This window comes from Nilaparvata lugens, chromosome 4 (assembly GCF_014356525.2).
Source record: "Nilaparvata lugens isolate BPH chromosome 4, ASM1435652v1, whole genome shotgun sequence".
Taxonomy (NCBI): domain Eukaryota; kingdom Metazoa; phylum Arthropoda; class Insecta; order Hemiptera; family Delphacidae; genus Nilaparvata; species Nilaparvata lugens.
Window position 1 is genome coordinate 63,640,147 of NC_052507.1, and position 18,291 is coordinate 63,658,437.

Here is an 18,291-nt window from a genome sequence, read left to right on the forward strand (position 1 = left end):
TTGCGCCGTTTTCTTTCCGCTCCGAAGTCGGCGGCATGGATTATTGAATGTTGGAAACCGTATTTCCGGACCTTGGGGGTCCCGAGGGTGAGCCCGAAACAATTGCTCTGTGCGGTCAACATTTCCACCAGGTTTTCCCAGCATTTTCACCAAGGTTTTTCACAGAAAACATTGTTTAACGGGGAACATTTTGTCCCCAGCTTATCACTGAAACATAGTGCTGTGAATTATTCAAATATGTGCCACTGCAAAGGCAGACGTCATTTTTCTGGGTTAGGTTACCTGTGCGCTCGCATAAATTCGCCCCACTTTGTGACCCGTTACATAATAAAGCTCATGTTGCAAATATGGGCCAGCTCTTATCATATTTTCCCATGATGTTGGAGTATTTTTCTTGTTGTAAATATTTTCAGACTAGTTTGCCGTAGTAGGATCTGTTATTTATTTATTTATTTATAAGGTTAGCAAAAAAAATACAAGAATCGGAAAAGAAAAAACAGGCTATTGCCTAAAACTTCTTCAATTTCCTAATTTAGTTTTAAATTGTCCAAATATTATAGGTTATGTCCATTCAAATTTCTACACCAAATCACAATCTAAAATATAAATTAGAATAAAACAAACAATTTTAAATTTGGATGGATTAATAATAAAAGTTTCTTAAAAACATGAAACAAACTATAACTTCACAAAATAAAGAATAAAAACACTTAAATTTTGAGCTCATATATTTCAGAATATATTCGCTCTATAGTGTTTGATTAGCAATGGTATTGCTATCCTTGTCTATCATTCAACAAGCGGATAGCGCTATCTCCTTCTCACTTCAATCTGTTGCCAGATAAGTTCTCAACAATGTTGAATTCATAATTAATTAACAAAATATTCCATCCTAATTATTGAATTATTGAAAAATATAATTTCTTGCTTAATAAAATATAATTGATTATTTTAAACGAGAATTAACAGTTAATATTACATCAATGAACCTGTATCAGTTACCGTCTATAGAAGGCATTGACAAGACAGAGGATCGGCAACGTTGTCCTCCTATATTTCTCCACTGCCATTATGACGTGGACCTCACTAAGTTATTTCAGAAAATACTCAATTTTGGTGCTCAGTTAAATTAAATATCTTGTTGATCGATTACATGTTTAAATTGTTAAAAAACGATTTGGCAACGTTGCGGAGCTAGAAGAGGATAGCGCTATCTGCTTTGTAAAATTATAGACAAGGATAGCAACACTAATGTTGATCAAATACTGCCATTATAATGTGCACCTCACTATGGAGCTTCAGGTCGCCGCATTTGAGTTTATTTTGCCCTGATGCTGCCACTGTAAAATTTATTTTAAAAAGTCAATACCTGATTTACATTGGTGCGCCATTCTTGTCTAACATTGGACAAAGCAGATAGTTCTATCTTTTTCTACCTCCGCTGCACCGTTGGCAAGACGTTTATTGACTATGGAGGAACATTATGAGCTACCAGAATTTTAATCTCAATAATATAAAATCATGAAAGATATGTTTCCTTAAGGCTGTGCAAAGGCTAAAAATGAATATTTCAAGTTCGGTAAGAGATGAATCCATGAGATTTAGAAGATAGATTCTTCATGGTATTGTTGATCTAATAAAACGAAAATTCTCTGAAGATATTAATTTTTGAGAAAGTTATTCAATTTACCAAAAATAACTCTCGAGTATTTTTATCCTTATTACAGCCCGGAGCATCATAATATCCAAGAGAAGTTTTCCCGAGAAAACTTTTTCATTCTAATAGTTTGATGATATACAAATCGAAAAACTTCGAAAAATATCAGCAGAATAAAGTTGTTTTTAGCCTTTGCACAGCCTTGAGGAATGAAATAAACTGAAACTGAGTTATTTTTAGTAAATTGAATAACTTTCTCAAAAATTGATATTTTCAGATTTTTTTGTTTTATTAGATCAACAATACCATGAAGAATCTATCTTCTAAATATCACCAGAATAAAGTTGATTTTTAGCCTTTGCACAGCCATTAAGGGATGAAATAAACTGAAACTGAGTTATTTTTGGTCATTTTTGTTAAATTGAATAACTTTCTCAAAAATTGATATTTACAGAAAATTTTCGTTTTATTAGATCAACAATACCATGTAGAGTCTATCTTCCAAATCTCATTGATTCATCTCTTACTGAACTTGAAATGTTCTGTCCCAAAAATTTATCCTTAGGCGCTCATATCTCAAAAAGTATTGATCGGAAAAAAATGTTTTCCTGCGAAAAATTTTTCATTTTGATAGTTCGATGATCGAAAAACTTCGAAAAATATCACCAGAATGAAGTTAATTTTTAGCCTTTGCACAGCTTTAAGGAATGAAATAAACTGAAACTTTTCTCTACTTTAGAGATTTGTTTTCACATACTTTTCTCTGGAATCAAATAAACTGGAACATTCTTGTTTTCCTCACTTCATTTAAACTATTTCTTATGTTACTTTACTGTACTGTTTTCATAAATGTACTCACTTTTAAACAAGACTCTATGAATTCTTCTAGGGTGATGACTCCATCTTGGTTGATGTCTAGCTTCCTGAATACGAAATCCACCTGATCTCTCGCTTTTCTCTCATCTTCAACCTGAAAAATAAAATCCAAACATAAATTTCAAAACGGAATCAATATGAATATAATATTAATTTATCAATATAAAGAGTGGAGTGCTGTTGTTCAACTTTTGAATTTGTGCTCTTCATTTATAATATAGTGAGGTCCACGTTATAATGGCAACAGAGCAAAGCGAGAAAGAGATAGCGCTATCCGCTTTGTTGACTGATAGACAAGGATAGCAATTCCATCGCTAATCAAACACTGCCATTATAACGAGGACCTCACTATAGGAGGTCCTGACTAAGCAGTCATTTCAGATTGAATAATTTTCCATCTATTATGAATAACACCAAGTCCAATCTTCTCAAGATATCATAAGTGGCATCCAGAGATCAGTAGATCCAATGATACATTCGGACACTTTTCAACTTCATCACAGAATTTGAATCTCATGTGAAGCTGGGTTTTCATTTATGCGTAAATGCCGTCGTCGAAAACGACAGGGGGAGAATCTCAGATTGGGTAGATTTCAATTTGTCTACATAACCTAAAAGATTATGTTCAATTATGTTTTAATGGGGCAGGTCGAGTTTATACTTTTTTATACTTTCAAATGACAGTATGTAGATATTATTAGAAATGTTTCAATAATGAAGACAAATAATGGAAATTTATTTGATCAGCTGTTTTAGCACACTTGAAACTTGGACAATATGAATGTCAACAATGCTTGCCGTCGTCGACTGTGGAAATTTACGCACAAACGAGAAAGTTTTACAGTTTTACGCACAAACCTTTACAGTTTTTCAAAACAGGATCTTGATCATTCCTCATTGAATCCAGCACTTATGAAAATCAAGCCTGATGACATGACGTAACTGGTATATAATTGAAGTATAATTCAATAAAAACAATATAAAACGTGCCCTTTTAGTAAAACCCGTTTAGTACCCTTTTATTAAAACATTTAAAATACTTTTAAAGGTATTTCTAAAAATTTTTATGTATCATAATCATTGTATATTTTTTAAAAATATTTAAAATGTTTCAATAAAAGGGTACTACACGTTTTATATTGTTTTCAATAATTTGAATAAAGTAGCCCATAAAAGTGAAGTGATTTTAACTGAAGTTTAATATAAGTGATGTCTTGTGAACAAAACACTTAATTGAAGTTCTGCAAAGTATGGTTTATAATCCATTTTGAACAAAAATTATCTTGCATCAACAAATCTGAGTAACTATTTTTGCTCTTGTCCTATAAATGAATTTCCCTTTCCATTACTGCTGCATTAGTGGTATATTTTTCTCTTCGACTAATTAAATACCTCAATTCTCATGTTTCGTAATCATTGTATATTTTTGAAAGTGATAAACTTCAACAATAAAAAGAACTGACAACTCTAAATCCAATAAAAATTCGACTCTCTGAGTTGAACATTTCTTTACTCAAAACTTAATCATCACTGATTGAACAAAAACACCTTGAAAATATCTCATATGCAGTCTTCTATAGTATTATGCAATCTCATCGAAATATATCAGATTAAATCATATTCTTCGCTGGGATTACAGAAAATTTAAGATTGTTTGATTGATTGGTTGATTGCCTTCATAAAGAGCAATTTATGAGAGGTGTAATATATGAATCATTCTTGTACTTTACCTACATTGAATCTTCTTTTTTCACTAACTGATATCAGCCAGGTTGCACAAAAGTATGTTGAATCTTAGCTGTGATTAAGTAGGCATACTCATTAAAAATGTCTTCTTCCCTGATTGGTTCTCGAGACATTCAACCACCATTTAATCTCCGTTAAAATTAAACTGTGATTAAGTATGCCTACTCATTGAAGATGTCATCTTCCCTGATTGGTTCTCGTGACATTTAACCACCATTTAATCTCCGTTCAAATTAAACTGAGATTAAGTAGCCCTACTCATAAAGATGTCTTCTTCCCTGATTGGTTCTCGTGACATTTAACCACCATTTAATCTCCGTTCGAGTTAAAGTGTGATTAAAGAGGCCTACTAATCAAAAATGTCTTCCTCTTCCCTGATTGGTTCTCGTCACATTTAATCACCATTTAATCTCCATTCAAATTAAAGTGATACTAAGTTGGCCTACTCATCAAAAATGTCTTCCCCTTTCCTGATTGGTTCTCGTGACATTCAACCACCATTTTATCTCAGTTCAAATTAAACTGTGATTAAGTAGGCCTACTCATTGAAGATGTCATCTTCCTTGATTGGTTCTTGTGACATTCAACCACCATTTTATCTCCGTTCAAATTAAAGTGTGATCATAACCTACTAATTAAAAATGTCTTCCCCTTCCCTGATTGGTTCTCGTGACATTTAACCACCATTTAATCTCCGTTCAAATTAAACAGACTTTTGTGTAGCAATGAACTTTTTTCATGACTTTACTTCACCTGTTTCCCTCACCTTGTGACCATTTCTAACTGCCTTCATAAAGCATATAGCTTAAAGGCTACCTTATTATATTATCTACCAATGTAGATAAATGTATAACATCAGTTTCATTTGTATCGTAAATAAATGAATTACGAAAACGAATTCAACAGAAGTTTATGCAGAGTTTGACTCTTGTTTTTTTCTCAGTTTACTTCGATTTTCCTCACCTTGTAACCAGTTCTAACTATTTGCAATTACGAAAACAATCTCAACCATTCTCCAAAACTGATTATATCCTATTATAAGCTGATAACCTATTCGTTATTACGTAGTTGATAGCTGAATTAAACAACTCTACAATACATAACAGTAAGCATCTAGACAAGCACACCTAATAAATCTTATAAACTATGTATTAAATTTATACTAGAGTAATGAAGCGATTAATTTCTATGGCAAATAGATTGAAGATTTATGAATGAAAAAGCTCGTAAACCCAAACAAATTTTACGCTAAAAATGTTATGAGCTATGTATAGTATATGCTAAAGTAATGAAGCGAGTATTTCTATGGCTAATAGATAGGATGGTAGAGATTTATGAATGAAAAAAGTAGTAGAAATAGCGTACGTGTTGGTGGTGTGAGCGACGTCCCATCATTTCATGAATGGCAACAACAATTTCGGCCAATTCTGACCGTGTGATACAACCGTCTCCATTGATGTCATAAAGCTTAAACGTCCAGCGTAGTTTTTCGTAGATGGAGCCTCGCAGTAGCGTTGAAAGAGTCACCAGGAGGTCCTGAAAAGCACACAATTCTGTCACTACCTACAACTATTATATTGGCTCTTTATTGATTCATACAATAAGTACATCATCAAAATGATAGGGAGAGGAAAAATAAGGTAACCTTGTGCTATTCCTCTCCAAAATTTAGAAGAGGTTACACATAGTCCGAAATAGGTTGAGTCTAGTAGTTGTTTTTTCAGTCCTTAAGTATTTTCACAAAGTAGATTTTTAAAGGTTGCTGCTTCAAAACAAAACATAGAAGAAATATTTCACATCATTATCATTAAAAATAGGAAATATTCACATATCGAAAAAAATAATATATTAATATCGGGGACCGAGCTTCGCTCTGGAGTACAAAAGCATAAAAAATTTATTACGAAACAAGAAATTATAATAACATTCATACAGAAATGTTCTATCTCATCACAGTAAATTGAGATTAATTCCCAGAAGAGTGCAAAAATTTCCCTCGCAAAGGCTCAGTTGAACAAAATACGGTTAAATTTTAATCCTGATTAACTTCACGTGAACCAAATCAGAGAAGACCATTTCAAAAAGATGGATCTAATGGAATTAATCAGCATTGAAAATAACCCGGCTTTTTTGCAACCGGCACTAAGTACCTGATTGAATGATTACAAAAGTTCAACAGCTGAGTCATAATTTTGATACAGTCCCACACACATGAACTCTCTCACTCACTTCCATCACCAACAGATGACGAAATAATTACTATCAGCTGTTTTTCCAAGAATGAATAATAACACCATCCTTTCAATGTCCTTCATAGTGTCCTCCCAGGGATGAGACCTAGTGCAATCGAATCTTTATGTTATAAATCATAGTAGGTTCTGAATTTTGTGAGAATCGTTAGAGCCGTTTGAAATACAAACATATAAACATATAAACATTTGAACATCCAAAGATATAAACAGAAGCTGCTCGTTCAATAGTATAGGATATTATAATAAATTATATTACTATAGAGTGAGAGAATGCAACAAAATTGAGTCTAGAGGTGATAAAACGGTTGCTCGAAACGTTTGTATGAATCATTGCAACCTATGGAAGTTAAACTTGGACGATGGTTGTGAAATAAGAGGGAAGAATTTCTGCTTTCGTGACATGGTGCTACGGAAGAATGCTGAGGATTAGTTGGAGTAAGAAGGTGAAAAATTAAGAGGTGTTTCAAAGAGTTGGAGAGAGAGATTAGATTAGATTAGAGAGTGAGAGAGACAGAGAGAGAGACAGTGCCTACTGGAAGAAGTAAAAAGGAGAAGAGCACAACTATAGTGAGGTCCACGTTATAATGGCAGTGGAGGAAGATAGGAGACAACGTGGCCGATCCTCTGTCTTGTCAATGCCTTCTATGGAGGGTAACTGATATCGGTTTATTGATGTAATATTAACGGTTTATTCTTGTTTAAAATATTCAATTATTCTTCATTAATTGAGTTTGTGGCATGAATATTGATGTTGTGGAACATTTCCATAATTGAAGAGACTTGAAGGGTTGTCAAAAATAAAGTGCAATTTTGACAAAATTTCTAGTCTCTTCAATTATATTTTATTAAGCAAGATATTATATTTTTCAATAATTTCATAATGAATTTTAATAATCAAGATTAAATATTTTGTTAGTTAATTATTAATTTTCCACACTGTTAAAAGAGGATCTGGCAACAGAGCAAAGTGAGAAAGAGATAGCACTATCTGCTTTGTGGAATGATAGACAAGGATAGCAATGGTATTGCTAATCAAACACTGTCATTATAACGTGAACCTTACTATAGTGGTTAATTGGAATATGAATATATTATCCTCTATTGAGAGGAGTTAGAACAAACGATTTGGCAACAGAGTAAAGGGTAGAAAATGATACAGTGCTATCTGTTATATTACAACTTTATAGCGAACAAACGATTTGGCAACAGTGTGGAGGTAGAAAAGGATACGGTGCTATCTGCTTTGTCTAATGACAGACAAGGACAGCGAAAGAATGCTAATCAGGTGATGACTTTATGACGTAAATCTAGCTGAATCTTATTTGATACACTTTGCTGACATTTGCAAAATGTCACTGGCGAAATAACGAGGCACTGATGACTTTTTTGACGCGCACTGCTTTGCCAAAATATCTCTTTTTGTGTCATTGTATCTCGTGCTCAAATTGTCTTGTTTTCAGAGTTAAAAGAAAAATGTTGTTTGTGGAATCGCATTTTTTATACAATTTTAGTCTCTTCTAGATGTCAATTATCTAATTGTTGGGAAGGAAATAAATTAGAAATTGCATTTGTTCAAATGCTAATTATTGAGTAATTGTTATTCAACGAAATTCTTAATTAGATGCTGTAAATTCAAATTGTTTATTAATTGTTGAGGTTTTAAATCAATTTGTTTTGGATACACTCCAACTCATAATGACAGCTAAACCAAAATAATAAGGGATAATCTATCTAAAAATAGATCGCCCATTACTATCACACAAGACTATAGTGAGGTCCACGTTATAATGGCAGTGTTTGATTATCAATGGTATTGCTATCCTTGTGTATCATTCAACAAAGCAGATGGTGCTATCTCTTTCTCGCTTTGCTCTGTTGCCAGATCGTTTTTTAACAATGTAGAAATGTAATTAATTAACCAAATATTTAATCTTGATTATGAAAATTCATTATGTAACTATTGAAAAATATAATTTCTTGCTTAATAGAATATAAGTGATTATTTTTAACGAGAATGAACAGTTAATCAATCAGATACTGTCTATAGAAGGCATTGACAAAACAGAGGATCAGCTATGTTGTTCTGCTATCTTTCTCCACTGTCATTATAACGTGGACCTCACAGTATAATATTCCATCTCAATTTTTTCATATTTTCTGGCCACATTGACTAACTTGAGAATAACTTGAGTCAATCAACTGAAATCTTCCTTGGTTCCGAAGATGGCTGGCCTCTCGATCAGCCCAATATTTCTTCATTCTCTGGATTTTCGCCTCGTCTTTCGCATCAGTGATCATCTCCCTGTGCATTTCTAGCAAATCGAATATGTGCGTTTTAAATGATGGGTTATTTTCTTCTATCAATGGCATCCTCAACTTCTCAGCCTATTCCTTGAAGAACCCCTTTTTAGTTCATCAACATATATCATCAATATTATATTTTCAATAAAAGTACTGATCGCAGAATATTATGACAAATAATCATAGATCAAAAATTAAAAAAAACATACTTGCCACATTTCCTCTTTCTGAATTATTACGCATTCCAAGCTGTTTCAGAACTCGATCTTTTTAAAATCTAATTTGAATATCTCTTTTCTGTATAGGGCTACTTGTAATATAAATATAAAGAAAATAAAAATCTCAGTACCCTTTTTGAAATATTTTATCACTTAATGTTTCGGACATTGATGCCATTTTCAAGTGAAAATGGCATGTTGTGATAAAATATTTCAAAAAAAGGGTACTGAGATTTTTATTTTCTTTATATTCTAATTTGAATATTCTATTTATAAAAATATATTGATTTCAAAAAATGATTGTGTATCATTGAATCAATATAAGAATAAAGAATAAAGATTCTTAGACATTCGCAGAACATGGAGAAATTCTATCTCAATTATGGAAATGTAATATCAAATCATTGATAAAATATATTCTCTTGGCGAATAACATATTTAAGATAGAGTTGATTATTATAAACAAGAATGAACAGGTAATATAACATCAGATATTCCGGGATTGCTTGAATCACAGTTATCTACTATAGTTATCTAATCATAGTTATCTATAATATAAATATGACAGACGTAAGGCCCATTAAAGGCTTAAATTACATATATCCAGGCGAGAACTAATATATATATATATTATCTGAAGTAAACTGTAAATATTCTTGTTCGAAATAATCAATTATATCCCATTCGACAAGAACATTAATTTACCAATAATTATATCATAAATTATTTCCATAATAATATTGAAACTGGATATTTTGACAATTAATCATATTTCTACATCATTCTGGCAACGTTGTAGATCTAGAAAAGGATAGCACCATTTGCTTTGTTAAATGATAGTCGAGGATAGAAACACCAATGTTAATCAAATACTGCCTTTATAACGTAAACCTCACTAAATGGGTTTCTGAGAAAAAATTCCCACTGTATAAAACGTTGGTAACAGAAAATTGGCAACTCTGTAGTCCTATAATTTCCACCTACTTTACAACATTAATTCCACTATAGGTTTTCAAGGAAAAATATCAATTTATTCTAAATTGGAGAAATTCTATTTCAATAATTATGGGAATGTAATATCAAATCATTAATAAAATATAGTTTCTTAACGAATAATTCACTAACTATTCCTTCTGAAGAAGGAATTCTGAAAGAGGGTCTAAGGCTTCTGAAGAAGGCTTAATTAGTAACAGAAAAATGGCAACTCCGTTGTTCTATGATTTTCACCAACTTTAAAACCTGAATTTCATTTTAGGTTTTCAAGAAAAAATATGTACTGTGTGGAAGGTGTTGGTAACAGAGAACTGACAACTATGTACTCCTGTCATTTACATCAACCTCATAACGAAAATCTCATTATAGGTTTTAAATGGGAAATATATTCTGAACAAGGCTCTGGTAACATAAAAGTGTCAACTCTGTACTCCTTTAATTTCCATTGACTTTATAACGTTAATCTCACTATAAGTTTTCAATAAAAAATATATTTTGTAGAAGGCGTTGATAACAGAGAACTGACAACTATGCAGTCCTATAATAATTTTCATCAACTTCATTACCAGGATCTCACTGTAGGTTTTCAATAAAAAATATATTCTGAAGAAGGCGTTGATAACAGAGAACTGACAACTATGTACTCCTATCATTTCCTATGACTTTATATATATATATATTATATATATATATATATTATATATATATATATATTATATATATATATATATATATAACGAAATGGCACTCACTCACTCACTCGCAGAACTAAGAATCTACCGGACCAAAAACGTTCAAATTTGGTAGGTATGTTCAGTTGACCCTTTAGAGGCGCACTAAGAACGGAATTGGAAAAATTTTCAAAGATACGCCCAGAGTCTGCGTTTTCTCAGCTTTATCGAGAACAAATGATCAGAAATTGTTCAAATTTGGTACAGAAGCTAAGCTAGGGTGTAATAATGCTATGTTAGAATGAATTTGAAATAACGCCAAAAATACGCCCAAAATCACCGTTTTCCAACGTTTTTCTCAGATTTTCTGCAATCTCTCATCTTTTTCAATAATTGATAGAAATATCTTTGAAAAAAATTCAGTACACAGGTTTAGCTGAGGTGGAAGAATTTTGTTCGACAAAGATACGCCCAAAATTAGCGTTTTTACAACGTTTATCTCAGCTTTTCTGCGTTTTCTCACCTTTTTCAATAATTGATGGAAATATGTTTAAAAAAAATTCAGTAGGCCTACACAGGTTTAGCCGAGGTGGAAGAATTTTATTCGCCAAAGATACGCCGATATAGTAACAGGTGTTTGTACCAGCGTTTTTCTACGTTTTCTCAAATCGAGATCAAATTGACATAAAACGTTCAAATTCGGTACAGAGGCTCCGCTGAGGTCTACATGCAGGCGAGCTAAGCGAGCCCGCTGATCTCATCTTTGGACGATCCAGGGGGCGGAGCCCCCTGGCTAGACGGATATTGCGAGCGAAACGAGCCTGACGGCTAGTGACTTAATATGTGTAACCTTATCTGAATTTGGGAGAGGAATAGCACAAGATTACCTTATTTTTTCTCTCCCTATTATTTCGATGATGTACTTATTGAATAAATCAATGGAAAATAAATAAATAAATAAGTTACAAAAATGTTACAAAGACTGTTGATCATGTTCTCAAATGTCGTCCCTTTAGAATAATTGTTTGTATCAATTTGTGTGATATTTTAGAATTGGGGAATCAATAAAGAAAACGTTAATCTCTCTATAAGTTTCCAAGAAAAAATATCAACTGTTGAAGGCGTTGATAATAGGAGAATGGCAACTCTGCATTCCTATAATTTCCATTGACTTCAAGACTTAATAAGTGTAACCTTATCTGAATTTGAGAGAGGAATAGCACAAGATTACCTTATTTTTTCTCTCCCTATCATTTTGATGATGTACTTATTGTACGAAACAATAAATAAATAAAGTTACAGGAATGTTAATTATTGTTTGAATCAATGGAGAATAAATAAATAATTAAAGTTACAGAAATGTTAAAAAGACTGTTGATCATGTTCTCGAAAAATGTTGTCCCTTTAGAATTGTTTGTATCAATTTGTGTGATATTTTAGAATTGGGAAATCAATAAAGAATAATCTCTCGTTTTCAAGATAAATTATCCACTGTAAAAGGCGTTGATAACAGAGAACTGACAACTCTGTAGTCCTTTCATTTCTACCAACTTTACAGCTTGAATCTCACTATAAGTTTGTTTGTATCAATTTTAGAATTGGAGAATCAATAAAGAATAACGTTAATCTCTCTATAAGTTTTCAAGAAAAAATATCAACTGTGGAAGGCGTTCATAATAGGAGAATGGCAACTCTGTATTCCTCTCATTTCTACCAACTTTACAACATGAATCTCACCATACTGAAAAGCACCCAGTCTCAGAGCAGTTGGCAACACCCACAGTACAATAATAAGCTGTTTGAAATAGAGGAGGCAGAGGAGCACGAAGCACTGGTGGATAATTTTATTTACTCTAACGATTTTCTTCAAATTTATACCCTAGATAGCTATTTATAAGCCCTATCAACTGACTTGAGTCTCATTTCTGGGAAAATTTCTTGGGAAGAGCTCCGTAATATTCTTGAGAAAAATGGCGAATAATCACTAAAAAACCATGTTTTTCACGGTTTTCTCGAAAACGGCTCTAACGATTTTCTTCAAATTTTCACCATGGATAGCTATTTATAAGCACTATCAACTGACATGAGTCTCATTTCTTGGAAAATTGCAGGAGCTCCGTAATATTCTTGAGAAAAATGGCGGATAATCGCAAAATAAAAACATGTTTTTCACGATTTTCTCAAAAATGACTTACTTTATCAATAAAGAAAACGTTTATCTCTCTATAAGTTTCCAAGAAAAAATATCAACTACTGTTGAAGGCGTTGATAATAGGAGAATGGCAATTCTGTATTCCTATAATTTCCATTGACTTCAAGACTTAATAAGTGTAACCTTATCTGAATTTGAGAGAGGAATAGCACAAGGTTACCTTATTTTTTCTCTCCCTATCATTTTGATGATGTACTTATTGTATGAATCAATGGAGAATAAATAAATAAATAAAGTTAGAGGGATGTTAAAAAGACTGTTGATCATGTTTTCAAAAAATGTTGTCCCTTTAGAATTGTTTGTATCAATTTGTGTGATATTTTAGAATTGGGAAATCAATAAAGAATAATCTCTCGTTTTCAAGATAAATTATCCACTGTAAAAGACGTTGATAACAGAGAACTGACAACTCTGTAGTCCTTTCATTTCTACCAACTTTACAGCTTGAATCTCACTATAAGTTTGTTTGTATCAATTTTAGAATTGGAGAATCAATAAAGAATAACGTTTATCTCTCTATAAGTTTTCAAAAGAAATATCAACTGTGGAAGGCGTTGATAATAGGAGAATGGCAACTCTGTATCCCTCTCATTTCTACCAACTTTACAACATGAATTTCACTATACTGAAAAGCACCCAGTCTTAGAGCAGTTGGCAACACCCACAGTACAATAATAAGCTGTTTGAAATAGAGGAGGCACCGGCACGAAGCTCTGGTGGCTAATTTTCATTTTAATTTCTCTTCTCGGCAACAATGAAGGGATTCAGCTGAATGACTCTCGCGATGATGCGTTTGAGATTATGCTGATGATGCATATTGCCCTGAGGCAGCTCTGGCAAAGTAGTAGCACTTGTTGCCTTTTCTGCAGCTCTCACTCTGATTCTAAGTGCCTTCTCCTCGTTTTATCTCTCTCTCTTATCATAATAATGTGCTAGGAGAACGATTATAGAGTTGGAAAAACAGAAACATAGAAGAGAGGATTCACAGAAAGAGAAGTAAGATCTTAAACAAAGATAAGAAAATAAGTCAGTTGATAAAATTTGTTGAATATGAGAAGAAACTATAGAATGAATGGCAATGGAACAGCTTATGATTGGCTATAGTGAAGTTCACGTTATTGACCGAGCGAAGTGAGGTCCAAGATTCAAGTCGACGGTTTGGCATTTTTCTTAGGGCCGTTTGCACAGTGTAAGTTTAAGCTAAAGCTTAAACCAAATCTGGATTTTTTTGGTTTAAACTAAAATTCCGTTTGCACGATATCAGTTTAAACTCTGTATTGAGTTTAAACTCTGGGAAAGTTTAAACCTCCAAAGCAGGAGGTTTAAACCAAATAATTTGGATTAACTTGACATCTGTAAAGATTTGATGGGGAAACAGCTGATAGTAAATTATTTTTCGACTGTTGTTCTTAATGCTTCTGTAGACGATAATTATTATTAATTTAGGTTATAGTGAATCATTTTTTGTATTTGAAAATAGTTGTAATGGAGGAATTGATAGAAGTTTTTAATGCGATTGATAAAGATGACTGCGAAGAAATTTTAAAACTGAGAAAAATTGGGCAAAAAACAAATAATTTAAATTTCTGCGATAGAGAATTTTTTTTAACGGTTTTCTTCAGTAACTGCCAATTGAGTATTTTGATTGAATGAACCACTTGATAGAAATTGAGACAATTTTTAACAGTGGTCTTCGATTAGAAAACATTTTTCAATAACACATAACTGAGATATATTGCTTTCGAGAGATTTCTAATAAACGAGGAAGAACGTAGTAGATTCAAGCGTAACAAAATAACTTTTTTATCTTAAATTCTAAAAATATATTTTCTGGTGCCAACTAAACATAAGTTTTTAAAGAATTTCTTGATCGCTTTTCACTTTTATAACCGTACAGCTTACTAACAGGATTTTGATCAAAAACAAGAAAATACTAAAATAGTAGCTTCATAACCTCAATTTACTGAGTGTTTGTAAACAAATAACTTATTTCCTGTAAGAATCAGCCTTCCCGACATTATAAACGATGACATTCTATTGCCAACTTAACGCTAAACTAGTTTAACTTAAACTGGATTAATAAATGCACTGAGAAAACCGATTCAAGTTTAAACTTTCAGATTAACTTAAACTCGATTAACTTAATCGAGTTTAGCAATCCATACTGTGCAAACTGCCCTAAATGTTTAAATTTTTAAATGTTTATACGTTGCGCATTCACGGCGAAACGCAGTAATAGATATCCATGACATTTGACAGGTATGTTCCTCTTTAAATAATTGCGCGTCGTATTATACAAGGTTTTTGGAAATTTTGCATTCCAAGGATAATATGAAAGGAAAAAGGAGCCACCTTCATACGCCAATATTACCGTAAAAATCTGACTATAGAATCATTCATCATGAATCAGCTGTCTAGTGGACTATAATACTACCCGTTCAAAAACTTCGAACATCTTGAAAATTCATCTTTCCATCAACGTTAGTAGACAGTTAACTATAATACGATCCGTTCAAAAAAATTGAACATCTTGAAAATTGTATCTTCCCATCAACGTTGTAGACAGTTGCAGCCAGACCTGATAACAGTGCTCACACTCACATTCCGGGACGACACGTCACGGTACGATAGGACAGAAAGCTCTATGTTTATTTAGGATTTTTTCTAGACATTTAAAATTCATAAATTATCTATTAATTTTTGAAAAACATAACAACAGGTCAATGTAACTTACTGAGCGCGAGGTCTACTGTTCACAGAACTACTAGTAATGGTAGTGGAGAAAGATAGAAGAAACGTTGCAGAACTTCTGTCTTGTCAATGCCTTCTATAGACGGTAGCTGATGCAGGTTTATCAATGTAATATCAACTGTTCATTCTCGTTTAAAATAATCAATTATATTTTATTGAGCATTAAATTATATTTTTCAATAATTTCTTAATGAAATTTCATAATTAAGATTGAATATTTTGTTGATTAATTATCGATTCCACATTGTTAGAAGCCGATCTGGCAACTGAGCAAAGTGAGAAAGAGATAGCGCTATCCGCTTTGTTGAATGATAGACAAGGATGGCAATGCCATTGATAATCAAACACTGCTATTATAACTTGGACCTCACTATAGTTCTATCTTTCTTTCCTATCATGATAAAACTTTTATTAATTCCACACATTCACATTTCACATTTTCTTAATCTATTCATTGAGCTTTTCTCCTAAAAACTAACTTGTTTATTAATTTTATTAATGATGTTTCTTTTTGTATTAATCACTTCACTACTTTCATATGATGATATTATATCATACGTCGAAATAGAATTAACAAGAACGATTATAGAGTTAGAAAAACGGAAAAATAGAAGTAAAGAGAGGATTAACAGAAAGAGAAGTAAGACCTTAAACAAAGACAAGAAAACAAGTCAGTTGATGAAATTTTTTGAATATTGATATTGTGAAACTACTTCTGAGAGAAGAGAGAAGAAACAAAAAAATTGTCATTAATTATTATTATTAAACGAAAATCCAAATTAAATGCTGTAATTCACCCAGAAGACTTCTGCTACTGCAAATATTGACAACAGGGTAAACAGCTAGATGGAAATTTCCATCTGTAAAAAAGAAGTCATCTCTGAGTAAGAGACAAAAAATCTGGTGTGGCACACTCACACAACTTTCCTTGTTATGAAAATTTATCACCTGACGCTAGTGTTCCCGCGCATCACAAGTCTACTATTCAAAGATCCAAGCCAGCTGGTTACAGGACAATAAGGCTGGAGACAAACGAAGTTTGCTATCTCTTCATAGTGAATGATTTAATATTATCAACAGTTGCCAACAGTTTGTAATTGAAATAATAACATTTTCTCGAATTTCGAGCTTATTTCCAATTTTAGGTGAAAATGTTACTCGACATTAATTGAAGAGATTTTCATGCTGAATCTTTTCCACTTGGAATTTCTTGTTCAAATTGTATCTAAAGCCTGATAATTGGAAATCTAAAATCAAACTTTGCATAGATGGGGCGGAGCTCCTGAAATTTTTACAGATATGGGACTAGTGGCAGTTGATAGAGCTTATCAAAGACTATTTTGAGTATAAATTTGATCAAAATCGTTGGAGCCGTTTTCGAAAAAATCGCGAAAAACCCTGTTTTTGACAACATTTTCACCATTTTATCCGCCATCTTGAATTGCATCAGATCGAAATATTGTTCGTGTCGGATCCTTATATTGTAAGGACCTTGAGTTCCAAATTTCAAGTCATTTCGTTAATTGGGAGATGAGATATCGTGTACACAGACGCACGTACACTCATACACACACACACACACACACCACACACACACACACACACACCACACACACACACACACACACACAACACACACACACACACACACACACACACACACACACACACACACACACACACACACACAACACACACACACACACACACACACCACACACACACACACACAACACACACACACACACACACACACACACACCACACACACACACCACACACACACACACACACACACACACACATAGATCATGTTTTTGGACTCAGGGGACCTTGGAACGTATAGAAAACTTGAAATTATGGTACCTTAATTTTTTTTTGGAAAGCAATACTTTCCTTACCTATGGCACAGATGAAAGAAACACTACTTTATGCTTCTTCCGTGCCTATGGTAATAGGGCAGGGAAAGTAAAAATAAGTCAGTTGATGAAATTTGTTGAATATTGATATTGTGAAACTACTTCTCAGAGAAGAGAGAAGAAACAAAAAAGGAGTCATTAATTATTATTATCATCAAACGAAAATCCAAATTAAATGCTGTAATTCACCCCGAAGACTTCTGCTACTGCAAATATTGACAACAGGGTAAACAGCTAGATGGAAATTTCCATCTGTAAAAAAGAAGTCATCTCTGAGAAAGAGACAAAAAGAGAGTCAGCTCAATATGGTCAGGCCCTTATAGTTGAGAACAGCTAGAAGAGAACTATAGAATGGCAATGGTACAGCTCATGATTGGCTAGTTATCGTTAGAGAAGCTACACGATCACCGCATAAATTACGTCACCGATATCGTAGTACTCGAAATAGGACGTTTTCGCACGAATTGCCGTTAAGTGTCGTTACCGTGACGTTACGGTGATGACTGTGATTGGCCAAAGTGATGCTAATATCAGGTTGACGTGTGCCGTCATGCAAATTTTGTCGCATCTAGGGGCGAAGCAGATAGCGATGCAAATGTTTTGTTTATGAAAAGCGACAAGCTGTCTCCCAGCTGATGATGATAATGATGGAGATGATGATGATGATGATGATGATGATGATGATGATAATGGAG

General features: G+C 33.0%; 1 protein-coding gene across 2 annotated transcripts in view; it reads right to left on the bottom strand.

Annotated features, from left to right (window-relative positions):
- The window catches only part of LOC111056406 (Kv channel-interacting protein 1), a 173,171-nt gene that overhangs the window by 16,722 nt on the left and 138,158 nt on the right, over positions 1–18,291 (bottom strand). The window contains exons 5-6 of one of the 2 annotated variants that reach the window (XM_039426158.1): positions 5,645–5,815; positions 2,517–2,627 (exon numbers count right to left, since the gene is read on the bottom strand). In XM_039426158.1, the coding sequence (XP_039282092.1) occupies positions 2,517–2,627; positions 5,645–5,815 (282 nt within the window). The remainder of the gene's footprint in view (positions 1–2,516; positions 2,628–5,644; positions 5,816–18,291) is intronic. The other variant, XM_039426159.1, reaches the window with a different exon arrangement.